The sequence below is a fragment of the Carya illinoinensis genome, chromosome 3 (assembly GCF_018687715.1).
Source record: "Carya illinoinensis cultivar Pawnee chromosome 3, C.illinoinensisPawnee_v1, whole genome shotgun sequence".
Classification (NCBI taxonomy): domain Eukaryota; kingdom Viridiplantae; phylum Streptophyta; class Magnoliopsida; order Fagales; family Juglandaceae; genus Carya; species Carya illinoinensis.
Genome location: NC_056754.1, coordinates 27,966,479 through 27,994,476, shown reverse-complemented (window position 1 = coordinate 27,994,476; position 27,998 = coordinate 27,966,479). Strand labels below are relative to the sequence as shown.

At 39.5% G+C, this 27,998-nt stretch overlaps 2 protein-coding genes across 4 annotated transcripts; both read right to left on the bottom strand.

Annotated features, from left to right (window-relative positions):
- Positions 1–130: 130 nt before the first annotated feature.
- On the bottom strand, positions 131–27,238 carry LOC122304020 (putative E3 ubiquitin-protein ligase RING1a). 3 transcript variants are annotated; one of them, XM_043116037.1, is made up of 11 exons: positions 26,653–27,231; positions 26,472–26,514; positions 25,443–25,553; positions 24,083–24,141; positions 7,909–7,990; positions 7,698–7,818; positions 7,557–7,598; positions 2,537–3,055; positions 2,216–2,320; positions 705–932; positions 131–458 (listed from the first exon to the last, which is right to left on the bottom strand). In XM_043116037.1, the coding sequence occupies exons 1-11, from the start codon at positions 27,005–27,007 to the stop codon at positions 426–428; spliced, it is 1,698 nt and encodes a 565-aa protein (XP_042971971.1). In that variant the 5' UTR covers positions 27,008–27,231; the 3' UTR covers positions 131–425. The 3 variants fall into 3 exon arrangements, with proteins under 3 accessions (XP_042971971.1, XP_042971972.1, XP_042971973.1); XM_043116038.1 differs by lacking the exon at positions 25,443–25,553 and having other exon boundaries at positions 26,653–27,221; XM_043116039.1 differs by lacking the exon at positions 131–458 and having other exon boundaries at positions 858–964; positions 26,653–27,238.
- On the bottom strand, positions 15,237–16,107 carry LOC122304021. Its single transcript, XM_043116041.1, has 2 exons — positions 15,514–16,107; positions 15,237–15,355 (listed from the first exon to the last, which is right to left on the bottom strand). The coding sequence occupies exons 1-2, from the start codon at positions 15,899–15,901 to the stop codon at positions 15,348–15,350; spliced, it is 396 nt and encodes a 131-aa protein (XP_042971975.1). The 5' UTR covers positions 15,902–16,107; the 3' UTR covers positions 15,237–15,347.
- Positions 27,239–27,998: the final 760 nt, after the last annotated feature.

The following is a 27,998-nucleotide window of genomic DNA, read 5'->3' as shown; positions in this document are numbered from 1 at the left end:
TTTTCTTCTATGCCATCATCATTCCATTGATACTAAAAGAGATTTGCTTGGCCGGCCAGTTGTTTTACAGTAAAGTTGCAAGACCTTTATATTGTGCTACTTTCTACTAGGAAAATTTTGCAAAAACCCGTCTCAAAAGTATGTCAAATGGCATCAATACACAAGCACGCGTATACAATAAAACATCTCGCAACCATCAAATGAAACCTCAAAAAACAAAAAAAAAAACTGTATAATAAAGGTGCAGCAAGCTGTTCTGTGTTGATTTCTTAAAATTATTAATCGGGATAGATTTACATTATCAACAATGCAACTGGAAAAATGCTTCAATTCATCTCTATGACTATCATCTACTACTAGCTCTCTTATCAACAGCAAATGTGATGAACTTCTACGATTCTAGAACGTTGGCAAGTCTTGTAAAATTAACCAGTCTGCTTTGGCCGGTACGCTAAAATCTGAAAGAGCAGGAGTAGTATAATTTTAGGGATTGTTTGAACTATCAATGCAAGGGAATTCTGACAGTTTTCGAGAGCGTCAAAATTCAATTCTTCTTATATTAAAATAAATATGTGGAGTCATTCGAAAAATGAAGTATACTTTCATCATAAAAATCTGGGAGGATTTGCAATGTTTCAGAAGTATATGAATGGGATCAGTAGTTGTACAACAAAGTGCCATATAAAAAGTGTGAAAAAGCTTACCAAATGGTTCATGCTGGAAATGTATGTGGCTTTAAGCCTTCCCAAATTTTCGTGCTGTTGCAGAAGTTGTAGCTGGTCCTTACGTGGATCAACCAGCATGGGCACAGGATCTAGATCATCTGCATTTTCCAAAATGCCATTGGATTTAAACCCACCCAAAGTGTCTTGCCCTTTTAGGGCCCATATTTCAATGTCGTCAGCTTTTAAAGGCGTCCGGTGAGCAATGTACTGCATCAGATGCATAACAAAATATACAAGCACTACAAGAGTCAGGGGTGACAGCTGAATATAATTAATGTCAAAGAGAACAAGCATTGACTGACATTTCCATATAAAGAAGACATCCATAAATGGTAACACGGAAAAATTAAAAAAGTTCAATTCATGTAAAAGGTTGAGCAGGTCCAAATTCCACAGGTGGACCAGAGCCATCCTCAAAATTGAAAATAATAAGCATAAGAAGAGAATCATACTATAGCTCTAGCTAAACTCAGAATTGCATAGTCAGGCAGTGAGCTAGAAGCCATGAATTACTTTGAGGCTAGTTCTGGACAGTACTACAGCTGCAAAAGCTTCAAAGCTTCTGTCTATTAGTTGTGCCTCTCTGTCATCTTTTTTTTTTTTTTGGAGGCGGGGGATGGGAGCGTTAATATGGCTAGTATCCATGTCTATTTATATATTCATTGCAACCAATTTAGGCCAAGTGTATCCTGGACCCAAACATATCCCACTAAACCTTTGACCTGCATTACATGTACCACCATTTCCTTTGTTTCTAAGAGACGATCTACAATAGCAACTACAGAATGCATGACATAAAAATGAAATGAGGTAACTATAGTGATACTCAGACAAGGAAAATTCTTCTAATAAAAAGCATAGGGTTTTGACAGGGTTCAGCTTCCTTGGGATTTCTTTAGGAGAAGTTCCATTATACTTCCAGTGAACTCGAGCATACTTCCTAATAAAGTTGCTTTTATTTGTCCAAAAGAAAAAGAATAACTTCATTGTTAAAAATTAATTTTTTTTTTTTTTTGGTCGAGAAAAGTAAGAAGTATATTAATAAAAGAATAGGCAAAAGCCTCGTTCAGTACAAAGAATGTCCTAACTACGTAGGAACTAAAGAAATAAAGAAATCATGTAAATCTTGGCCATTAAAGTTAACGGCAATGGCCCAAGTACAAAGAGTTCTAAAAAGAAAGTTTTAAGCTCCTCCATCGATCTCTCTTTGTCCTCAAACGTCCGTGCATTGCGCTCCTGCCATACGCATCACATGATGCAAATTGGAATCATCTTCCATAAAGCCTTAATCTGGTTGTTACCCCTTAGGTCCGTCCAGCTAGCTAGTGTTGCCATTACGGTCTCCGGCATAACCCAACCCAAGTCTAGTCTGCTAAAAACCTTGTACCACAACCCTCTGGCTACCTCGCAAGAATTAATTCTAATCTCCAAATAGCAAAAGTTATTCAGAATTGCAGTCTAAGAATAAGGTACTGCAACATAAAGCTTACTTCACATAGGTGTTTAACAGACAAACTTGGCCGACAGCAAAGGTGTGGGTGCTGCAAACTTGGCGTTTCCTTGTCCAGGGAAATAAGCATGAGATGAACATCTGACTGCAAACAAAGAAGAGACTTGAACAATGGAGGATATTAAAATAAAAGACAAAAGGAGTGGTGACCCAAATTGGGTTACTGAGTTGCTCAGTGAAAGGCAATGATTTCATAAATTTTATTCCATCACTCGTTGGATGTATTTTTTAGCAATCTCCAAATGGAACTTAACGCCAATGAACCCAAGTCAAACATACAGTGCAACAGACCCTTCTATACCTCATCGTTGTTCTCCTCTAAGCTCCGGAGATAATCAACCAACTTGGACAAGCGGGCGTTTTGGGCACTCCTGCTGCAGCTGCTAGCATTCCCATACCTTGTGTGACTCCGGGTACCAGCCCGGCCCCAAGCAAGCATTTCAGAGTTCCAAACAAGCCCAGGAGATATTCCTCTGTTTTCTCTGCTGACATCTAAATCATTTTCAGCGCATCCAACATCTGAATTGGCTGCTGATGAGGAAGGCAGGGATGACCTGATTCCTGCCCGTCTCTTGCGCCTTTTTTGCCTGACCTCTGTACATCGTTCATCAGCTGAGGATGAATCCTTGTTATCATTTTCATCTTCATTATCCTCAGATCCTTGAAGTTCAATGCCTCGGCAGTTTCGTCTCCTTGAATGAGCAATCCGACTACTGCGCTGCAATCTTGTCATAAATGGACCTGCTGTATCTTTACCTGTGCGTCTCTTAACTAAAGCTTCTGATTGTCGTTGAAAAATTTGGGCAATTGACGCTTGAATCTGTTCAAAAAAGCATTAAACAGGACATTGATAACAAATCCAGTGCTAATCCACCTATCCTGAAACAACGTGATGCCTTTTTGAGTCTATACATCCGGTAAAGAATGCTCACTTGTAAAATCACATTATCAGAAGGTAAGCATAAAAAGTAATGTTAACAGTGGCCAAGAAATGTTTTGTAAGGTTGGTATTTATGTCTAAACATTCCTCCCATAACCTTGTCAACAGATTATATGTGACAGCATGATACGTCTCCACTTACCTTATTTTCTGTTATGAGTTGTATATATTTACTTCCTTATTTAGATAGCAGACTTTCCATACTTAGACAGATTTTGTACATAGTCATAGTTTCCTTTCTTGTAAATAGATTTAATTCCTGTAATTTAGCCTTGATTTCAGCCTTGTATCTTGCACACTTGTGCCTATATAATGAAAGGAAACCCTCACTCAGGAGGTATTGAATCATCTTGACATGGTATCAAGAGCCAGACCTTAAGGAATATTTCTGGTTCATTCTCGTGGGATATTTTTTTTCTTGTTGGAGGCTAGTGTTGACTCTGTCGGCACTTTCTGTGAGTTGTTTGCTTGTGGCTGGGCTGCGATTATTTTTTTTCTTGGTGGTGGGTGTCAGTTTTCATCCCGTCGGCACTGTCTGTGCTGGTTTCTTGCTGTCGTTGTTGCTGGGCTGTGCTATTTCTTGGAGTTTTGTAGCTGTCGGCAGTTTCTGTGACAGATTTGGGCTTCTCGGCAATCTCTGTGTAGCTTTCGGCAGTTTACGTGCAGGAGCTTCTTGGCATTTCTGTGAGTTTAATTTTTTTGGTTTCTCGACACCTTGGGTTTGTTTGATTCACGGCAGTTCCTTTTCTTTGGTTCTCGGCAATTTTCATTTTTTTGGTGCTTAGTAGATACGTGCAGCAGTATTATTCTTGGCTGGTTTCCATTTTATGAGCATCATGTCTTCAGATTCTTTTACTGTGAAATTTACGGGTAAAAATTATTCTGCTTGGGAATTTCAATTTCGCTTATTTGTTTTGGGGAAAGATTTATGGGGTCATATTGATGGTAGTGATCCCGCTCCTACTGAGCCTCCTAAGTTGGCTCAATGGACAATTAAAGATGCTAGGGTGATGACATGGATTTTAGGCTCTGTTGATCCCCTTATTGTTCTCAATCTAAGGCCTTATAAGACTGCTCAATCTATGTGGGAATACTTACGGAAAGTATATAATCAGGACAATACTGCCCGGCGTTTTCAATTAGAATACGAGATTGCCAGTTACACTCAGGGCGATCTCTCTATTCAAGATTATTTTTCTGGTTTTAATACTCTGTGGGGAGAGTTTACTGACATGATTTATGCCAAGGTTCCGGAAGCTTCTCTCTCTGTTGTGCAGGCCATTCATGAACAAAGTAAGCGTGATCAGTTTTTAATGAAGTTACGACCTGAATTTGAGGTCACTCGCTCCAATTTGATGAACCGTGATCCTGTGCCCTCTTTGGATGTTTGTTTTGGGGAGTTACTTCGTGAGGAGCAACGTCTTGCCACCCAGGCCACTTATCAGCATGACAAAATGATACCCAATGCTGTGGCTCAGAAATGCCAAGAAGCTCCTGCACGTAAACTGCAGAAAGCTACACAGAGATTGCCGAGAAGCCCAAATCTGTCACAGAAACTGCCGACAGCTACAAAACTCCAAGAAATAGCACAGCCCAGCAACAACGACAGCAAGAAACCAGCACAGACAGTGCCGACGGGATGAAAACTGACACCCACCACCAAGAAAAAAAATAATCGCAGCCCAGCCACAAGCAAACAACTCACAGAAAGTGCCGACAGAGTCAACACTAGCCTCCAACCAGAAAAAAAATATCCCACGAGAATGAACCAAAAATATTCCTTAAGGTCTGGCTCTTGATACCATGTCAAGATGATTCAATACCTCCTGAGTGAGGGTTTCCTTTCATTATATAGGCACAAGTGTGCAAGATACAAGGCTGAAATCAAGGCTAAATTACAGGAATTAAATCTATTTACAAGAAAGGAAACTATGACTATGTACAAAATCTGTCTAAGTATGGAAAGTCTGCTATCTAAATAAGGAAGTAAATATATAAAGTCTGCTATCTAAATAAGGAAGTAAATATATACAACTCATAACAGAAAATAAGGCAAGTGGAGACGTATCATGCTGACAAGGCCAGGCTTGAAGCGAACATCCTACTTTGCCCCTTCCTGAGCCTGATCCGCCATCTGAGCCTGCTCCGACTGCATCTTCTACGGGTGATCCGGACACTATCACAGTTCCTCGTCGTTCGACCAGAGTGTCTCGTCCGCCTGATCGGTATGGTTTCTCCCATACCTCTCTTCATACTACTTTGCCTTCCATTCCTATTCCGTCCGGATATTCTGCGGCCGCTAAACATGATTGTTGGCGTGGGGTGATGGCTGATGAACTTCAAGCTCTTCAAGATAATCATACATGGGATGTTGTCCCTTGTCCTGCTCAGGTGAAACCTATTGGTTGCAAATGGGTTTATTCTATCAAGCTGCGTTCCGATGGGACTCTGGATCGATATAAGGCCCGTTTGGTTGCACTTGGCAATAGGCAAGAGTATGGACTGGACTATGAGGAGACTTTTGCTCCGGTGGCTAAGATGACTACAGTGCGAACTGTCCTTTCTGTTGCTGCCTCTAAAGGTTGGTCTCTTCATCAAATGGATGTCAAAAATGCCTTTCTTCATGGCGACCTTAAAGAAGAGATACATGACCATTCCACCTGGTTTGTCCTCTTCTTCTCCCTCAGATGTCTGTAAGTTGAAACGCTCGTTATATGGGTTGAAACAAGCTCCTGGTGCATGGTTTGATAAATTCCGCTCCACTTTGCTTCAATTTTCCTTTAAGCAGAGTCAATATAACTCTTCTTTATTTTTCTGCAAAACATCGATTGGAATTGTTCTTCTTCTGGTTTATGTTGATGATATTGTTATTACTGGGACGGATTCTGTCTTGATCACCCAACTGCAGCAGCATCTTCAAGCCTCATTTTATATGAAGGACCTTGGTCCTCTTACATACTTCTTGGGGTTGGAAGTTCATACTGATCTATCTGGCATTTTTTTGAATCAGCATAAATATACTCAGGATCTGATTACTTTGGCTGGTCTCCAGGATACTTCTTCTGTGGATACTCCTTTGGAAGTAAACACGAAATATCGTCGGGACGAGGGTGATCTCCTCTCTGATCCTACTCTGTATCGACAATTAGTGGGGAGCCTGAACTATTTGACTATTACTCGGCCTGATATTTCATTTGCTGTCCAGCAGGTTAGTCAGTTCATGCAGGCTCCCCGTCATCTACATTTTGCTGCTGTTCGTCGTATTATTCGCTATCTTCGCGGCTCTCCTAGCCGTGGCCTGTTCTTTCCTACTGGGACTTCTCTCAATCTTGTGGCTTACAGTGATGCTGATTGGGCGGGATGTCCTGATACGCGACGCTCTGTTACAGGCTGGTGCATGTTTCTTGGTGACTCCTTGATCTCTTGGAAGAGTAAGAAACAGGATCGTGTTTCCAAATCTTCCACTGAATCTGAATACCGTGCGATGTCTGCTGCTTGCTCTGAGATTCTTTGGCTTCGTGGTCTCCTCGCTGAGCTTGGTTGCGCTCAGTCTGATCCTACTCCTCTCCACGCTAACAACACTAGTGCCATTCAAATTGCTGCCAATCCCGTTTTTCATGAACGCACGAAACACATTGAGGTGGACTGTCATTCTATTCGGGAAGTATTGGACACTCACATCATTTCTCTTGCTCATATTTCTACTGACCTCCAGATTGCTGATGTATTTACTAAGGCCATGACACGACACCGTCATCAGTTTCTTGTGGGCAAATTGATGCTTCTTGACCGACCAGCATCAATTTAAGGGGGGATGACAGCATGATACGTCTCCACTTGCCTTATTTTCTGTTATGAGTTGTATATATTTACTTCCTTATTTAGATAGCAGACTTTATATATTTACTTCCTTATTTAGATAGCAGACTTTCCATACTTAGACAGATTTTGTACATAGTCATAGTTTCCTTTCTTGTAAATAGATTTAATTCCTGTAATTTAGCCTTGATTTCAGCCTTGTATCTTGCACACTTGTGCCTATATAATGAAAGGAAACCCTCACTCAGGAGGTATTGAATCTATATAATGAAAGGAAACCCTCACTCAGGAGGTATTGAATCATCTTGACAATATGCATGCATGTGTATGTGTACATAAATATCCATATGTATGTCTGTGTAGAGAGAGAGAGAGAGAGAGAAGATAAGGTATTTAATGAGCACAGCATCCATTACAAGAACAGTAGAACACACTACTCATGTTCCAGAACTGAAATTCTCAACATAGTCAGCAGCCTTAGTTCTATGAGAATGATTGATGCATGTGATAAACGGCAAAAATCATGTTTGCATCATTATATGCATGGTTGTGTGACCCTGACCTGCTTATTACGTGTCCTCTCCTCTTCATGAAATGCCAATTCCTGAAATTAGATTCTCAGCAAGTGGTTGATTTGAAAACCAAAAGAAAATAAAAACTATCAGATCCAATCAACCACATAGCTAATACCAATCAACCATACCTCTGCCTCATACTTATCAATATCTGGATATAGGGCTGCAATTAGGGCATCATAGTTTGGATCATCTCTCAAAGAGCGTCTACTGGCACAATGTGTGCGGCAAGCAGGACACTCATTATTCCTGAAAAGTAAGGAACGAAAACTCACATTGAGTAAATCAGGATGCATGAATCAAATAAAGAGGAGACTTGAATGGACCAATGTTACTTACCCCATTCGCATTGATTTGTCAATGCATTCCCGGCAAAAGCGATGAAGGCATTCCATTACAGTTCGGGTTTTTTTAATAATCCCTGTCCAGGCAACAGATATGATTGATGATTCTTTTACCAGAATGAAAATTTTTCTTTTCTTCCTTTTTTTTTTTTTTTTGGGGTGGGGGGTTGGAGGATACAATGAGCTGCAGAGGTCATGGTTAAACCAGAACTGGCAGGTTGACAAAAATATGCAATCTTCCCAGTACCACAGTCAACAAATGTGAGCATAGCTTCTGAATTCAATCAAAACTTCTAGAACACAAAAGGGACTCCAAGTTGATAAACTAGTAGTCTTAATTCTTCAACAAGTCGAACGAGAAACCCATGTGAAGGTGAAATAAAACTAGAAATCCCCTTTAACCTAAAGACACCCTCGTTCTTTTTTTTTTCTCCATTTTCGTTCGACTTTATGGAAGTTCAAATTTCTTCATTGCAATAGCACTTTGAACATTGTTTGAACGATAATGCACAAACTCAGAATTTCAGATAAAGCATGTTCATCTTATATTCTACTTGACTCACAGACAATAACCAAGATTATGGAAGGGTACTAACTACTATCTACATATATAGAGATGGAAAATCATTACTGAAAGCACATTCCCTCAGTTGAAAACTTTACCTCCAATATAACCATTCTCCACAGCCCTTTCTTCAAATGATAACATTCAGTTTTCACTGGAAAAGGTGGAAATAATTGGCTTTTTCTTGATTCTCATTATAAATCATCACCAGTGTTGGCCAATTCCCTCATGAATTCACAGTGAAACTTAAAAAGAGCTTTCCTATGCCACATACAGTCCCCCCACCCGCCGCAACCCCCCCCTCCCCCAAAAAAAAAGAAAAAAAATAGAGGTGTTCAAAATCCCCGATGGACCAAGCCAACTGGCCTGAACTAATCAGTTAGAGCCCCTTTTGTTGGCTCAGTTTGGTCGGGTCTTTGGTGCAGATTTTCTTTAGGCCAACCAGTTCAGTCCTCAGTTTGAGAGGGCCTGTTCACTGAGATCGAGCCAAACTGACAAAGCATCCAATGGCACGCTAATCAAAGTGCTCCACCCACCAGCAATGCCTTCTGGTTCACCCCTGACTGAGGTTTCAAAGCTTCAGGTGTCCCAGCATCAAGACCAAACAAAAAAAACCCATGTTGAACATATCAGACCCGAATCAGCTTTTGACCTGCCACTCATCCTTGGGACAGTTTTGTTAGTAATCAAGTTGTCTACTTTTTTTTTTTCCTTGGTCAAGCTTACGAATTATTGGCCCACTCCTCTCCCTTGGGCCTTGTTTCCCATCTTTCAATATAAATATGCCAGGCTTTATTAATCCATTTTTTTTCATTGGCACTGTGTCTGGGACAAAGTTCTGACTAATCCCAGAGGTGTACAAGCTCTCGGCAAGGAGATTCCTGCAACTTTATTATTCCCTTTGTCTGAAGAGGGGTGATTTTATCACCTAATCCTTCTCAGTAGGTTGCACCAATACACTTTCAGCAAAGCCCAAGCCCAAGCTCAAGTCCACCTTCCTTAATGAACGGATAACATCTTTTTGCATTTCAATCAACTGAATATTCATATAGTACACTGCTCATCTCACTTTCAGCAGTGCCACCATGAAGAATACCACTGCCTTCTCCTGTTGCATAAGATTTGGACTTGCGAGCTACGAACAAGTCAATCATCTTCTGCAGCCTTCGTTTTCTACCCATGCCTATGGTACTTCACCTTCCTCATTAACCATTTTGCTCCTGTTAGAAAAAATGACTTGCCAAGGCTTGACCTATTCCACCCAAAGCCACCGCATACGACTGCTTGACAATTGGGGCAACAAGTGGTGCTTTTTATTTCATCATCTTCACTTGACATCCCCCATGTGAAAGCTTGTACAAACTCTTCAAATTTATGTCTACCCCAAGGAAAGAGTGGAACAAGGCAACAAATCGCTGAATTTCATGGCAAAAACCAAGCCATTTTACTAGGGGCTTCATTCTAGCATTACCAAAGATTCTTGCTGACTGCCTCCTCCAATTACCAAAGATTCTTGCTGACTGCCTCCTCCAATATTTTTTCTTATAGGTAATCAAGAAGTTTTATTCATAGAAGTAGGCAAAGCCTAAGTACACTGGAAGTATACATGAGAATAACCTAATTAGAGTTTACAATTGAAAATAAAAGATCATGGAAATTTAGCCCATTACAAACAATAGCCCCCGCCCACAAGAACAAAGTTTTTTTTTTAAAAAACTTTAAGCTCATCCATTGTTCTTTCATAGTCTTCAAAGCTTCTATCATTTCTCTCCCGCCAAAGGCACCAACACATACATATAGGAACCATTCTCCAAATCGCTGCCACTTGTGAGTTGCCTCGAAGGCCTCTCCAGCTTGCAAGTAAGTCCATCAGTCTAAGAGGCATGACCCATAATAATCCAATTCTCACGAAAAAAATCATCCCACACGGTCCTAGCAACCTGGCAGTGTCAAATGATCTAGTAATTCACCATTCTTCTTACACATACAACACTAGTCCAACACCATTACCCAACATTTCCCAAAATTATTTGTGGTGAGGCTCTTGTCCAAATATGCTGTCCATACAAAAAAAAAACTGCTTTTGAAGGAGCTATCATCTGCCATATACTCTTTCATGGGAACATGGTCATTCTAGGGCTTGTTAGAACTTGGTAAGATGATTTGACCATGAATTTACCTTTCTTGGAGAAGCTCCAGCTCATTTTATCTATGGTACCCACTGTCATGCTTATGGAATACAATGCCTAATACAACTCTGTGGTGGTCTCCATCTCCAAGTCTTGGACTGCCCTAATGAATTCTACATTCCATTGAGAGGAGTCACCAGAAAAGACCAAGAGATTGGCTATTGTTGCATCCTTGTCTCGTGCAATCTCAAAAATGGAGGCTACATTCACCCCATCATTTGTCATACCAAAATCCGACACGAGAGTCATCATCCACCACAATATGTTCATGTCTTCGGAAGATCTCCCGGTGTCTCCTAATGTATTTCCACAAACCCACCCCATATGTGCCACGTAGCTCATTCTAGCACCATCCTCCCCAAACTATGAATCTATAACGGACTTCCTTGCCCCCCCCCCCCCCCTCTCTTCATTTTAGTACCTCCACAACCATTTACCCAACTGGGCTTCATTGAATTTCATCAAGTTCTGAATCCCCAGACCAACCCCAGAAATTGGGGTACACACAAGTGACCAATCAACCAAGTGGAATTTAAACTATTTCCCCAATCCACTCCACAAGAAGTCCCGTTGTAGCTTCTCTCAATGGTTGGAAATCTTTATGGGGAGTGGGAGCAAGGACAGAAAATAGGTGGGTAGGTTAGAAAGAGTGCTTTTAATCAAGTGAGCCTACCACCTTTGGACAAGCACAACCACTTCCAAGAAGCCAATCTGCACTCCACCTTTTCAACCACGTCATTCCAAATCCTCTCTAATTTAAAGGGAGCATCTAATGGCAAGCCAAGATACTTCAAGGGTAAAGATGATACCTTCCATCCCAATAGAGAGGCAAAATTCTCCGTCAGGGACAGCCCCCACCAACACCAATTCAGACTTAGAGAGATTAACTCTCAGACCTGAGACAGCTTCAAAACGAAGAAGTAGAGCCATCAAATATTGGATATTCTCGAGATTTGCTGCACAAGATATAAGAGTATCGTCAGCAAAAAGCAAGTGAGAAACATCCATGGAATCATAATCATCGTTCCCTACCGCAAAACCATAGATATAGCCGCCTTCCACAAGATCCACAATCATCTTCCTAAGAGCTTCTATGACGAATAAAAAAAGTAAAGGAGAGAATGGGTCACCTTATCTCAAACCACGGGAGGAGTCAAAGAAACCCACCGGAGAGCCATTCACTAAGACAATCGAACTGCAAATAAAGTACCCATTTCTGCATATCTCCCCAAAGCCAGATCTTGCAAGTAAATAAAGTAGGAAATTCTAATTGATGTGAGCATAGGAACTTTTAGTCGACATGATCATAGGTTTTCTCCATGTCTAATTTGCAAAGTAATCCGAGTTCTCTAGATTTGAGTCTTCCATCCAAAACTTCATTAACAATTAAGACCGAATCTAGAATTTGTCTTCATTTGACAAAGGCATTTTCTGGCTTCAAAATTACCTTTTCCATCACCAAACTCAATCGATTTGCTAACACTTTAGAAAGGATCTTGTAAACCCCATTCACAAGGCTAAGGGGATGATAGTCTATAACATCCACAGATCCCATCTTTTTTAGAATGAGTGCTAGGAAAGTAGCATTAAGGCCCCGTTTGGATAAAGAAACGGTTTCATCTCATCTCTACAACTTTTCCAAATTCCCACACAAAATATAATAAACAATTCAAAATTTTCAAATCTCAAAACAATAATAATATTAAAAATAATATTCTAACAATATTTTATTCAATTTTTAACTTTCATCTAAGACCATCTCGTCCCATCTCACTATTCAAACTACACCCAAGGCCTTTTTCAAAACTGGCATTAGTATGAAAATCTTGAAAGATCCACATAAGGTCGCCCTTGACCACTTCCCAACAAGCTTGGAAGAAACCCATGGTAAAACCGTCAGGGCCTGGAGCCTTATCACTAGCCATGCCACGGATTACTTTACCCACTTCATCCTCCTCAAAAGGCCTCTCTGGCCACCTTGCGCACACTGCTGATCTAATGCTAAAAAAGTTAAACCATCCACTTTCAGGTGCCAAGGGTGTTGATTAGATGGTAGGTGTTGGTAATATTGCGCGATGTTGATCTGATAATAATGTTACTCTTTCAAGTTCTGTGACTACCTAGCTCTTGCGGGTTCTCTTAGAATCAGAGAGAGTTCATGCCTCCCTCCTCCCCCTCAAGCCCTATAGCTCCTCCAAAAGAGAGTGCCTTTGTTGTATCACATTGCCAAAAACTTGTTCATTCCATTGCTTCAAATCTGTTTCAGCGCTTTTAACCTTCTTTCCATTATGAAGGTTGGAAAGCCTTGGAAATTGTAAGTAGACCACCATTGTCTAACCCTGTCTACAAAACGGTCAAATTTAAGCCACATATTCTCAAATTTAAAATACCTTATACCCCTTTGATGCCTCCAATATCTAGAATATCCATAAGCTCCTATTCCAAAATGAAATCAGAAAACTCCCTCATGGCGGGAGTGATGTGGGATACACCAGATCTTTCACTCGGGAAACGAGTTCGTCCTATACAGCTTGGTAACTCCTACCAACTAAGAAGCCCCGCCAATTCTTCTCACAATGACGTCTCCGAATCAACATTAGGGCCATAAATTCCAGCGAAAACCCACTGAATAATGAATACTTTGTTTCCAACTCAAGAAAACTTCTCATAGCCCTTACTTTCTTCAACCTACGTCAGTATATCCATTGACTACATCTCCTACTATTGAATTGGAAGGAAAAACTTAATATTCCAATATCAAAAAATGATTACATTCCCCTCTATATATAGATGATAATACTCATCTATTTTAGGGATATTTACAACTTACTTAGGAAAGAATCAAAACTACCTAAAACAGAAAGCTATAAAAAAAAAAAAAAAAAAAAAAAAAAAGGAAACTCATATCTACGGATTTGGTAACAGACTACCAAATCCCCTAAAATCTTGGGATAAGAAAGCATGATCTGTTAGCTGTAGATCTCCTCAATCTTAGCACCTAACATTGCTGACAGATCATCAAATTAAATCTCCTAAAATCATGGGATAAGAAACATGATCTGTTAACTGTAGATTTCCTCAATCTTAGCCCCTAACATTGCTGACAGATCATCAAATTAAATCTCCCTATAATTCTACACTCCCCCTCAAGCTGGGCGGTAAATATTTATTAACCCCAGCTTGGAACTCAGATCATCAAACACCTTTCTTGGTAGAGCCTTGGTAAGAATGTCAGCTGTTTGAAGGCATGTAGGCACGTACAACATCTTGATTATTCCTTCCTCTATCTTCTCCTTTATGAAATGTCGATCAATTTCCACATGTTTTGTTCTATCATGATGTACTAGATTTTTGGCAATGCTGATTGCTGACTGATTATCACAGAACATTTTCATAGGTTCTTCATCTGAAATCTTTAATTCCTTTAGTACCCTTCTTAACCATATTCCCTCACAAATGCCATGTGCCATTGCCCGGAATTCAGCTTCTGCACTGCTCCTTGACACCACCGATTGCTTCTTACTTCTCCATGTGACCAAATTACCCCACACATATGTGCAGTACCCTGAAGTTGATCTTCGGTCTTGTACTGATCCTGCCCAATCTGCATCGCTGAACACTTCAATATCTCTTCTTTGGTTCTTCTCAAAAAATAATCCTTTACCTGGTGTTAGTTTCAGGTATCTCAGGATTCTATACACAGCCTCCATGTGTTCTTCATTTGGATTATTCATGAATTGACTTACCATGCTAACAGAAAAACCAATATCTGGTCGTGTGTGAGATAGGTATATTAGTTTACCCACTAATCTTTGGTATCTCCCTTTATCCACGGGTGCACAATTTTCCTTAGCGCCTAGTTTGGTTGTTGGATCCATAGGAGTATCTGCTGGCTTACACCCGAGCATTCCAGTCTCTTTTAAGAGATCTAGGACATATTTTCTTTGTGAGACAGAGATTCCCTTTCTTGACCTTGCAATCTCCATGCCTAGGAAGTATTTGAGATTCCCAAGGTCCTTGATCTCAAATTCTGCAGCTAGAAAACTTTTGATGGTGCTGATTTCCTCTTCATAATCTCCTGTTAGAATTATGTCGTCCACATATACAATGAGGACAGCAAGCTTTCCTGCAGGAGAGTGTTTAACAAATAGAGTATGGTCAGTCTGACATTGAGAGTAGCCATATTTCTTAACTACCTTTGTGAATCTTTCAAACCAGGCTCTTGGAGATTGCTTGAGCCCATATAGAGATCTCCTAAGTTTACAAACTTTGTTGCGTGTAGTTTGTGTCTCAAATCCTGGAGGAATTTCCATGTAAACTTCTTCAGCTAGGTCTCCATTTAGGAAGGCATTCTTGACATCTAGTTGGTGGAGAGGCCAATCAAGGTTTGCAGCCAAAGATAGTAGAACCCGAACTGTGTTTAACTTGGCTACAGGGGCAAATGTCTCCTCATAGTCGATTCCATATGATTGGGTGAATCCCTTTGCAACCAGCCGTGCCTTGAATCGATTAACACTCCCATCTTCATTATATTTGACTGTGAAGATCCATTTGCAGCCTACTGGGCGTTTTCCAGCTGGTAATTCTAAGATTTCCCAAGTTCCATTTTTTTCAAGTGCATGAATTTCTTCATACACTGCTGATTTCCACTCAGGTGAGCTGAGAGCTTCTTGTATATTATTAGGAACCTGGATGTTGTCAAGGTTGGCAACAAATGCTTTGAACTTCGGTGACAGTCCTTCATATGACACAAATGTGTATATAGGGTGTTTTGTGCATGATCTTACACCTTTTCTCACAGCAATAGGAAAGTCACTATCATCATTAGTTTCGGGATTATAGTTACCTGATGGATCTTCACTTGATCTAGGACTTGGGTCGGACTCTTGGGTTTGCTCAAGAGATGCTTCTTGTTCCATCTCCTTTTGGTTCTTTCTCCTCCTTGAGTAGGTAATCAACTCATCATTCTTTGTTGATTGAATAGTGTCCAGATTTTGAGGTGGATTATTGGTTTGATCTTGAGGAGGAGATTCTAGGAAGTAAGGAGATTCAAGGAAGAGATTTTGAGGAGGAATGGATTCATGATTTAGTGATGGGCAGGGTTGGTCAGAATTAGGAGAGAAATGAGGTGATTCTTCAATATCCCAAAGCTGGTATTCTTGGATAAAATTAGTCTCCCCCTGAATATCAGATTTGGGGAAATAAGGTTGTTGCTCAAAGAATGTGACATCCATGGAGTGATAGAACTGTTTAGTGACTGGTGAGTAGCACTTATATCCTTTTTGAGTTGGAGAGTACCCAAGGAAAATACATTTAAGAGCTCTAGGATCAAGTTTGTCCCTGTGTTGTTGATGGACATGGACAAAAGCTGAGCACCCGAAAACTTTGAATGGGATGGTGGAGATGAGACGAGTATTGGGAAAGGACTCGAGAAGAATTTGACAGGGAGTCTAGAAGTTCAGAATACGAGATGGCATCCTATTTATGAGATATGCGGCAGTGAGGATGGCTTCACCCCAGAAAAATTTTGGTACATGGGTAGAGAACATTAAGGAGCGAGCAACATCAAGAAGATGCCGGTTTTTCCTTTCAGCAATACCATTTTGCTGGGGAGTGTTGACACAGGAACTTTGGTGAACTATACCATGACTCAAGAGATAATCATTAAGAATGGAGTTGAAATACTCTTTGGCATTGTCAGTTTTCAGAATTTTGATTTTTGCTTGGAATTGTGTTTGGATCATGGTGTTGAAGGTTTTGAAAATCTGGTTTGTCTCTGATTTTTCTTTCATGAGGAATACCCATGTGAGTCTAGTGTGATCATCAATAAATGAAATGAACCAGCGAGAACCAGTAACATTTTTGATCCTAGAAGGACCCCATACATCACTATGAATCATGGAAAAAGGTTGAGATGCTTTGTAGGATCGGTTAGGATAAGAATTACGAATATGTTTAGAAAATTGACAAACCTCACATTGAAACTCATTTGGATTTTTATTATGGAATAATGAAGGAAACAACTTCTCAAGATACAAGAAATTTGGATGACCTAACCTATAGTGCCACAACATAATTGCACTATCATTAGTAGACCGACTCACAGACAAAGAAATAGGACTACTGGACACTGAACAAGCAGATTGGTGAGTTGTTCCTTGAGGAGGATCATTAACCTCTAGAAGATAGAGCCCCGAACACATCTTAGCACTGCCAATCGTCTTCCCCGAGTCCAAGACCTGAAATTCACACAGATTGGAGCCAAATTTAGTAACACAATTGAGATCCCGAGTGAGTTTACTAATGGACAGTAAATTGCAATTTAATTTTGGCACAAGGAGAACTGAATCAAGAGTGATGTTCTCAGAAACTCTAACAGAACCTGTACCAGCCACCTTTGAGAGTGAACCATCAGCTATTCTCACAGTTAAATTTTTATAGCATGGATTGTAAGTGAAAAAAAGCTTCTCATCTCCAGTCATATGATCAGATGCTCCTGAGTCTATAATCCATGGACTTAGCTTCTCCTTTTTAACATTTAGAGCACTCAAAAAATTACCTTTTTGTGCCAAGGAACCAATACCAACCACAGTGGGGGCAGGTGCAGGCAAGGATTGGCTGAACAATTTCTGTAAGACTTCTATCTGTTCCTTGCTGAAGGGAGTGGGTTCGGGTGATGGTTTTTCATCCATGGAGACGAGGTTGCCCCGTCCTTCTTTGTCATAGGCAAACCGGGAAGGCTTCCAGTCTGCAGGTTTGCCGTGAATCTTCCAGCAGGTGTCCTTGGTGTGACCAGGACGTCGGCAATGATCACACCATGGTCGCCCTTTCTTTGGTTTGTGATCATTGTTGTTGGATGGATTTCCTCTAACTATAAGGGCTGAGCTCTCAGGATTTGTCACAGAATCTTGAGAGCCCATCATGATCTTCTTTCGACTTTCCTCTCTCCGAACTTCTGAAAATGCTTCCCGGATATTTAGTAGTGGTTTGGATCCTAAGATTCTTCCTCGTACTTCATCAAGATTCTTATTTAATCCAATCAGAAATTTGTATATTCTTTTTCGTTCAATAATCTGTCTATACCTGATTCCATCATCCGGACAGCTCCAATTGTGCTCTTCGAACAAGTCCAGCTGCTGCCAATAGCGATTGAGTGTGTTGAAGTACTGAGTCACCGTTAACTCTCCTTGGCGGAAGTCATGGAGAACACTCTCCACCTCGAACAATTCCGACGTATTCTCGTTGTTAGAATATGTTTCCTTGGCAGCGTCCCAAATCTCCTTTGCTGTTCCATAGAGAAGAAAATTTTCTCCAATGTCATTTGTCATGGAATTAATGAGCCATGACATGACCATATTATTTTCAGCATTCCAGACTTTGAACTTTTCATCCATCTTGTTCGGTTTGGCAGCAACTCCGTTGAGATAATCGTCTTTGCCCTTTCCACATATGAACATCATTACGGAATGGGACCATTGAAGATAGTTGTTCCCATTCAGTTTGTGTCCTGTAATGGGCATGAGGTTACTATCTGCACTACTGTTGTTGGAAGCCATTGCTTCCTGATTGGAGGTGATTTGGGAAACGGTAGTAGTTGAATCACGTTTCCCGTATTTGGTCATATGAGGGAATTAGGGTTCAGAGAATGCTCTGATACCATATTGAATTGGAAGGAAAAACTTAATATTCCAATATCAAAAAATGATTACATTCCCCTCTATATATAGATGATAATACTCATCTATTTTAGGGATATTTACAACTTACTTAGGAAAGAATCAAAACTACCTAAAACAGAAAGCTATAAAAAAAAAAAAAAAAAAAAAAAAGGAAACTCATATCTACGGATTTGGTAACAGACTACCAAATCCCCTAAAATCTTGGGATAAGAAAGCATGATCTGTTAGCTGTAGATCTCCTCAATCTTAGCACCTAACATTGCTGACAGATCATCAAATTAAATCTCCTAAAATCATGGGATAAGAAACATGATCTGTTAGCTGTAGATTTCCTCAATCTTAGCCCCTAACATTGCTGACAGATCATCAAATTAAATCTCCCTATAATTCTACACCTACCCTTACTTCTCTCTGTGATATGGACCACTATGGTTCCCTCCTTCATCTAAACCTCAAACAATTTTTATTCGATTAAAAATCAACATACAAAGGCCCATGATTCAAAAAGAGGTGCTCCTGGTAAGGAAAATATTCATAGGAAATAAGGATGACAAAGAGGTTATCTCCAATGAGAATCACCAGATTTGGTCATTATCGAGAGAGATGGGTAGGACAAAGAGACTTATTAAATTCATTTGGATATATAATAATAATTTGAAAACAGGTGAAAAGATGCAAAAAAGAAGTATAAATCGTTAGTCTACCTTTGAGGATTGCTTTTAGATGACTCATTCACAGTGAGGAGGGGGTAGGAGAATGAGTGCAACTACACTTGCAACCAAAACGGCAAAGTGCTTCATATCAAATTTTGAATTTTATTATCCCATCAAAGTACGTGGAGTAAGCCACATTCTAGCAAATAAGCAATTAGTTACAGCGATCATCATCAACATTTATATTTTGTCAAGGCCACATGTTTGCTAATTCAGTAGTCACTGCATTATTTCTCACTACCAAGTCACATCCTAATTTGCCTCTCACTCATTCACATGTAAACTGACCATATGATTCCTTGCCAAGTTAGTTTTGGTTAGAGTTTGAGATACAGATATTTGAAATGGAAGACAGAGACAAGATTTGATTTTGGGACAATGTATGATGAGGTGGTAGGACTCTCGAGGAAGCTTTTCCAAATGTCTGGTGTTCTTCATGTTAAGGACTCTTTCATTGTAAAAAATCTGGAGATATTCAGTGATTTCCATCAATGGAATGTTAGCCCTATCTGAGAAGCTCATGATCATGAGGTAAAAGCCTCTACTAACTTCTTAATCCAATAAACTCCATTACTTCGAGACAAGGAGGTGAAGATAACCTCCTTTGGGCTCCTTCCAAGAAAGGGATGTTCAATTTTTGTTCTTTCTATAATGTGCTTATTTCCCATGATAGTAGTCAAATTCCTAGGAAGAAAATATGGCAATTTAAAGTGCCTTTGAGAGCTGCTTTGCTTGGATGATGACCTCTATAGGAAAGTTTCTCACCATGTATGGGGGGGTTGGTGCACAAAAGAATTGAGAGGAGCAAATGGAGTGGGTTTGTGGAAACATATAAGAAAAGGGTGGGAGGTGTTCTCACGCCATACTCGTTTTCATCTAGGAGAAGGAGACCGTATAAAGTTCTGGTATGACACATGGTGCGACCATGTTGCTCTAAAGGAATCTTTTCCTACACTATTTAGAGTAGCAAGAGATACTGAAGTTTCAGTAGCAGAAGTAAGGGTAAGATCTGGGGAGCAAATCCAATGGAATATCAACTTTAGTATGGCGGCACAAGATCGGGAGATGAGCAGTTTTGAAACTTTTTATAGCCTTCTGTATTCAAGTGAAGCGAGTATTTCACAGGATAGTCTATGGTGGATACCTGCAGTTAAAGGCATTTTTTCGGTGCACTCTTTTTATAAGTCTCTTATTCAAGAGACAACTGCCCAGTTCCCTTGGAGAAAGTTATGGAGACATAAGGCGCATCCCAAAGCTGCGTTTTTTGTGTGGACAGCATCCCTAGGCAAGATTCTTACTACTAATAACTTGAGGAAGCGTAGGGTGATCATCGTAGATTGGTGTTGTTTGTGTAGGAAGGGGGGCGAATCAGTAGACCATCTCTTAATACACTGCGAGATAGCAAGAGGGTTATGGAATGAGGTGCTGGGCAGAATCGACTTGGCTTGGGTTATGCCTGAAAAGGTGGCAGGAGTAGTGGCTAGCTAGACAAATATGAGAGGCAACCAACAGATAAAAGAGGTGTGGAAGATGATACCCATATGCATCATGTGGTGTTTATGGCAAGAACGCAATGCAAGGACCTTTGAAGACAAAGAGAGATCGATGGAGGAATTGAAAGTTTTCTTTTCTAGAACTCTTTGTATTTGGACCATAGCGGTTGATTTTAATGGCCTAGAGCTACATGATTTTCTGATGTCCATCGCCCATACGTAGCGATAGAAACTATACTTTGTACCGGGCAATTGCCTATTCTTTTGATAATATAATTTATTTACTTATCAAAAAAAGTTTCTCGCCATGGATAATCTAAAAATAAAACATGTTGTGATTGATTGGTGATGCATATGTAAGAAGAGTAAGGAGTCGGTAGATCACCTCTTATTTTGTTGAGAGAAGGCTAGTGCTTCATAGAGTGGTTTTTTAAGCTAGGTTGGTTTGGCTTGCGTCATGCCTAGAAAGATGAGGATCTTTTTTACTCTTGGAGAGGGGATAGGTGATTGCCCAATTATTGCAGAATTTTGGGAAATGGCCCCTACTTATGGTGTATTTGGAGAGAGAAATAATAAAAATTTCGAGTCTTAGGACATTCTTTTTCAATACTCTCCTCCTTTTGGACAGATTCTATGAACTTTAATGGGTTTAGTTTCCATTATTTTCTTGTGTCTTCTTCCCTTTCTAGATAGGTGTCTTTCTCATATACATCTTGTGTACTTGGATTATGCCTTTCGATTTTTTTAATGAATTTTTATTACTTACAAAAGAAAAGAGTTTGAGATACATGTGCATAAACTACTGCATTCAATTTGAGATTTTTGCAGAGTGCTTTTGAATCAAGATAGAGTAATGGGATGAGACAGATGGTGAGTAACATACGGTCACCCATCATCAACAACTAAAATAGGCATCTTAAATGGGAATCGAAACAAGTGGCCACTGGCTTCATATGTAACATTCATTATTGACATTGTAACAAGAATGCAGTTCTTATTGCTAACGAATGTTTAGACAGTAGACTGGAAGCTGACAATGCTGGGATTATATGCAAGTTGGACATGGAGAAGGTGTATGACCATGTTAACTGGGATTTCCTTATTGATATTCTAGGGAGGTGTGGTTTTGGGGAGAGGTGGCGATCATGCATCCGTTGGTGTATTTCTACAGTGAGATTTTCAGTGCTAATAAATGGAAGCCCAACTGAATTTTTCAATAGCACACGAAGTTTAAGACAAAGAGATCCGTTGTCCCTTTTACTTTTTGTCATCATGATGGAGGTTTTGAGCAGAATGATCTCAGTCCTGATTGCAAATGGGCGTGCGACTGGTTACTCAATTGGAACCCCTGGTGAGGGGACTTATTATATTTCTCATTTATTATTTGCAGATGACACTCTTATATTCTGTGAGGCGGATCAAAATCAGGTTCGAATATTGAAGGCACTTCTACTTTGCTTTGAAGCAGCTTCCAAGTTAAAAGTGAACCTGGACAAATCAGAGATGGTGCCTATTGGAGGTGTTCAACATTTAAGACAGTTGGCTAATACTCTGGGGTGTAAGACTGCCACACTCCCTATGACTTATCTTGGCCTCCCGTTGGGGGCCCCCTCAAGAGCAACTCCTATATGGGATACAATGATTAAAAAAGTAGAGCGTCGATTAGCAGGATGGAAGAGAATGTACCTATCAAAAGGTGGTAGGATCACCCTGATAAAGAGTACATTATCTAATTTACTGACCTATTTTTTGTCCTTGTTTCCTATTCCAGCAAGTGTGGCGCTTCGTATCGAGAAATTATAAAGGGATTTCTTGTGGGGTGGAATAGGCGAGGAGTTCAAGTTTCACCTCTTCAGGTGGGAGAAGGTTTGTAGGCCTATTTCGAATGGTGGTTTGGGCATTAGAAATTTAAGAATCTTTAATCGGGTGCTACTTGGTAAGTGGTTGTGGCAATACCATAAAGAACCAGAAGCTCTTTAGAAGTTGGTGATTGAGAGTAAGTATGGTGGATTATGGGGTGAATGGTGTACTAATGAAGTGAGAGAGGCGTATAGAGTGGGGTTGTGGAAATATATCAGACAAGGATGGGAGGTTTTTTCTCGCTACACCTAGTTTAGTCTAGGAGAGGTGGTCAGGATCAAATTTTGGTATGACATTTGGTGTGATAGTGGTGCACTTAAGGATCTATATCTAGCACTTTTCAGGGTTGCAAGTGCCAAAGATGTTTCAGTGGTAGAAGTCATGGTGATAGTGGGGGAAAAAATTCAATGGAACATCAATTTTAGCAGGGCAGCCCAAGATTGGGAAATGGACAGTCTTGAAGCCCTTTTTCAGCCTTTTCTACTCAACCAAACCAAGTAACCAGCATGTTGATTTATTGCAGTGGATACCTACGCGTAAAGGCGTGTTTTCTTGCTCATTTTATAAGTCTCTAACACAAGAACCTTCTATTCAGTTTCCATGGAAAAGGCTTTGGTAACACAAGGCGCCTCTCAAAGCAACATTTTTTGTGTGGATTGCCTCCTTGGGTAAGATCCGCATAACAGATAATTTGAGAAAACAAAGGGTGATCATCTTAGATTAGTGTTGCATGTGTAAAAAGGGGGCGAATCTATGGATCATCTCCTACTACATTGTGAGGTAGCTCGAGGTATGGAATGAGGTTTTTCGTTGACTAGACTTGGATTGGGTTATGCCTGAGACAGTAGTGGCGGTCCTAGCTAGCTGGACAGATTTAAGAGGCAACAACCAGATTAAAGCTATGTGGAAGATGATTCCTACTTGCATCATGTGGTGTGTGTGGTAGTAGCAAAACGAACGAACGAACGTTTGAGGACAAAAAGTGATCAATGGAGGAGCAAAAGTTTTCTTTTTTAGAACTCTTTGTACTTGGGCCATTGCCGTTAATTTTAGTGGCCAAGATTTTCATGATTTCCTTGTTTCTATTGCTCCTACGTAGCTAGGACATTCTTTGTACTGAACATGGCTTTTGCCTATTCTTTTATTAATATATTTTCTTACTTATAAAAATAAAAACATTTTAATGGGAAAACAAAGACACCAAGTAATCATTCCTGCCATTGACGCTGAGCATGACTTTTTGTGGATGATCTAAGACAAGAAAATTTTGGTATGATTATGATTGTTACAGTACATTAACCATTATTTTAAACAACGCTTATAAGTTCTGATTCCAGTAACAATGACATAAGTTTACCCCCAAAAAAAAAAAAAATCAACAATAGCAGAAAATAAAGAAAATGCAGCTACTTATAATATGACCTATTGCTACTTGGTATAATGTCTTAAACATTTTTTTGATTAGTATAATGTCTTAAACATGAAAAAGCGATATTCCCTGATTTCCAATTTTTCCTTTCCATATACAAACCTTTCTATGGGCAAAAGTGTCCACTAGCATATTGTTTCTAGTAAAAACAAAACTTATTTTTCATAGGTGTCAAGTGGAAAAACACACCAATATAACTCAGAATAATTTTTAACCACACTATGTTAAAAGCAGAACATACCAAGACAGATAGGACACTGTACATCTTTACGAATGTCTGTCAGTCGTACAAAAACAAATCTGCAAGAGAAACCCCAACCACATAGAATCAGTACTTTGCAACTGGTTAATCATCAATACACTAAGAATTCATACAGGCTGCTTGATTGATTATAGTACAGACAAATCTTTTGAATCAAGAGAATGTAAATCTCTTAGCTTCATCGATAAAATGCAGAAACAAAGAAACCTTTCTTTAAAGAAATTATGTGTTAGCAATATGGCTAGATTTTCAGCACACTCCTAGACATAACTAATTGATATAAGCTTCTAAAAGTAAGAAAACTAATGGCTTCTTGATAATGGGGTGTCAGATGCAGCCATTGCCTCCAGCCTCCTGGTAATCCATCCAAACATTGTTTTTTTTTTTTTTTTTTTTTCAAGGAAAGGATTCATCTTCTTCCCTTCCTTTCTAACTAAAGCCCCTAGGTTAAAGGGAGGAACTGGCAATCTTGACATTGGTTGGCATCTTCCCTCATGTCAACCATGTATGGCGCATATCTCACAAACTTCTCAAGTTTTGTTCTTAAGATTAGCTTCTATGCTGTCATTCATAACTCAAATCATTTACTTATAAGGCTGCAGTACATAGAAGATTTAAAATAGCAGCGATTAAGGAATATTAAAAATATTCACTTGGGCTTATGATCAATCCAATCATCAAAGGTGAAATTAAATCATCATTTACAACTGAACTAACATCCTGATCTTTGCTTCCAGCCCATTTTTTGTGGATCATGAGTGCTGTTCCAAACATCAACATTAGCACAAAAACCCCTAAAGATATCCACTCACTATATCCACTCACTAAAAATGGTGGGAAGCAAGCTTTACAACAGAAACAGTTCTTTTGCCCATTTAAGATGGAAGCCATAAGGGTCTGGACATCAGAGATAGAAAGGTAGAGATGCTTGTTTCCACTTTCGAAGTTAGAAAAGCTGCTTGAACTTTGAATACCATGAAAATATTGGCATAATAACAAATACCATGAATCTATCATCAGATAATCAGCACGAGCAAGTGTCAAATCAAAGGGATATCATATGAGACCATAAAAAAGTGAGAAGTAGCGTTGATTTTGAGTTGTTGCCAGACAAGGTAACAATTTTGATATTATCCATCCTATAGTGGAATGCAAAAGGCCCTATAGCCTGTCCCCTCCAAAGATGGCACTGACGGTCTACAACTCATTTCCCAAGTATATGTAATAGCACCCCAATCTGGAAGTAGAAGAAGGCCATAAGGTTCAATCGCGACCTTTGATTCAGAGGGATCACCCAAGAATCGATGATTCATTCAGATGCCACCAAATCGTCCATTACCTTCCTCCTACATTTCTTTCTTGTATCATGTTGTCATCACCACAATAAAATGCATATATTTCCAAGACTGATATAGTCAAAAGCCAGGCGCTTCCTACTATGCATTCTGCTCTACAATTCCCAAAAAAAAGAAAAACACAATATACATTAAGCAGACAAAATGGGAAAAACATTGTACATACAAGGCAATTCAAATACATATATAATCACATTACTGAGTGACATCAATTACTCGGATAAACAGCTACAAATTTCTTACATCTTGACCATCCAAATCCAAATGATGCAGATTTGAATACAAATTAAGCACTTCAAATACAATGAAGAAACAATAGAATATATCTATATTGTATAAATGCAAATCTGAATTCAAGCATTATATATGGTACAGAAATATCACATTCCAAATCTAAATTAACCTCATTAAACCAATCAACGACATGGAAGTGCTTCAGAAAAGGTAATTAATTACAAGCATGCTCTGCAAAAAGAGAAATTTTGGTTACAAGCATACGCATAATTGAAGTTCATCCCAGCATACTAACAAACAGGCATCATTCCAACAGTATACGATCAATTAAGACATAAACCTTTAATTCTAACGAGTTAACAATACTCTTTCATATACTTTCAGATTTTAGCTTCATGGTAACTAGATGGCCCAGTAACAGGTGCACAAGCAAGAAACGGATCGCGACATCCAACAGTCTCTAACGTATTACACCAAGTAGAACCAAAACACAAAGAGCGATGCCAAATTTAAAAACATTATTGTTCTTTAACATACATTGTCGCCCTGTTAACGATAAGACAACCCATCAATACCCAAAACGAAAACAGCAAAAAAAAAAAAAAGAAGAAGAAGAAGAAAAAAAAGGAGCCTAAGTATCCAACGTAAGTGGTCGAAAAAGAGAAAAATCTGCCACCATCCAGCGGCCAAAACAACATACACGATCATAAAACGAATCACACATTAAACAAGAAACAGAGGAAAGTCAAAACAATGAGAGAGAGATAGAGAATGAGTACTCGGGTTTTTCTTGGGAGACAGAAGATGGGCTGCCCTCAGAATCTGAAAATACAGCAAAAGCTTGAGCTAATCACGAAAACAAAGCAGGACCCAGATGATAAAAATCAAATTTCGGACCAGACGGAGAACGTATGTAAAATAAAGGAAGCAGAAGATAGACAGGGAGTTAAGATACTCAACCTTCTGCTTCATCTTCATTATCTTCTTCTTTTTGTTGATGTAGCATTTGTTGTTGATGAGGTTGTTTAACCTCCGCTTCATCATCATCTCCTTCCTCTTCTTCTTCTTCTTCTTCTTCGTCTTCTTCTTCTTCTTCCGCTTCTTCGTCTTCTTCTCCTCCTCCTCCTCCACCCACTTCTTCTTCATCTTCTTCATCGACTTCTTTTTCTTCGTCTTGCTCTTCTCCTTCTTCTCCTTCTCCTTCTTTTTCTACATCATCTTCGTCTTCTGGTTCGGACCGAGATTGCTTGGTAAGCTGGTGATGAGGCTCTTCATCGTCCAGATTCTCTGACAGAGAACGCTTCTGCGCAGGCATTGATAGTAACAGAGAGCGACAGAGAGGAGAGCTTTTTTATTGTTTCCTTTTCGTGCGAGCGTTTTTGTTGGAAAGAGAGAACAGCGAGAGGAAGGAGGAGGTAGGAGGAAGAATGAAATGGGAGATTATATGGGCTAGCTTTTCACTTTATATAAATATATAAACGCACGTATATACAAGTATCTTTTTCGCAATTGCATACAAAATACAAATACAATACAGGTGGGTGCTCGGAATCATAAAATGTTACGGCAAAGCCAAGAAAAAGCATCACATGGTGATGGTGAATCGATCTGGGTGCTGCGCACATTCACAAAAAGGTGGTGATACTCCCACGCTGGTTGGGGGCTTCCGCTAGTATAAATGGAAGTGTTTTTTTTTTTTTTTCCTTTCTTTTACATGTATTTTTTTAGTATTTTTAAATATTTTTTAAAAAAAATATTTACAATGTTATTAAAAAAAAATTTCTTAATCACTTAATGAAAAAAAAAAAAAAAAATTCCCAATGAGAGCCAAACGATGGGACTAGCATTATTGTTCACAAAATTAGACAAACATTTGTTGCCAGTACTTGGGGACATATCCATTGGACGAGGGCAAGTCAGGGCAAGTCTTTGCCAGCAACATGCAGGTCTGTGCTTGGTATTTCTCTTGAGTGCATAAGATTATACAATAGATGTTAATCTGAAGAAGATTCTTTGACAAAATAGGATGAGGAATTCTAAGAGGTAGAGGAAGAATCTCTGGATGATGCTCTTGTAAGTGGTGAGAGTGTTGCTTGTTGTTCAAACTCCTAATTGCTAAGTACTTCAATAAGCAAACTTTTAATCATACCATGAGGAGGATTTGGCGTCCTGTGAAGACGATTTCCTTTAGGGATGTTAGCCCTAAATTGTTTATTGCAGAATTTGAAAATCTTTGTGATAAAGAGCATGTTAAACGTAAGGGTTCTTGGGCATCTGATAAATACTTGATGTTGACAAATGATGTG

Bases quoted from the DNA above. Each gene is read 5' to 3' on its own strand.
- LOC122304021 (XM_043116041.1), bottom strand. From the start codon at position 15,901: ATGGATGTCACATTCTTTGAGCAACAACCTTATTTCCCCAAATCTGAT.
- LOC122304020 (XM_043116037.1), bottom strand. From the start codon at position 27,007: ATGCCTGCGCAGAAGCGTTCTCTGTCAGAGAATCTGGACGATGAAGAG. The intron at 24,142-25,442 runs GTAATGGACGAT...TTTCTCTTGCAG, and splicing joins GAAAGAAATGTAGGAGGAAG to ATTTGTTTTTGTACGACTGA. The intron at 7,991-24,082 runs GTATGTTCTGCT...TTGCCTGGACAG, and splicing joins ACAGTGTCCTATCTGTCTTG to GGATTATTAAAAAAACCCGA.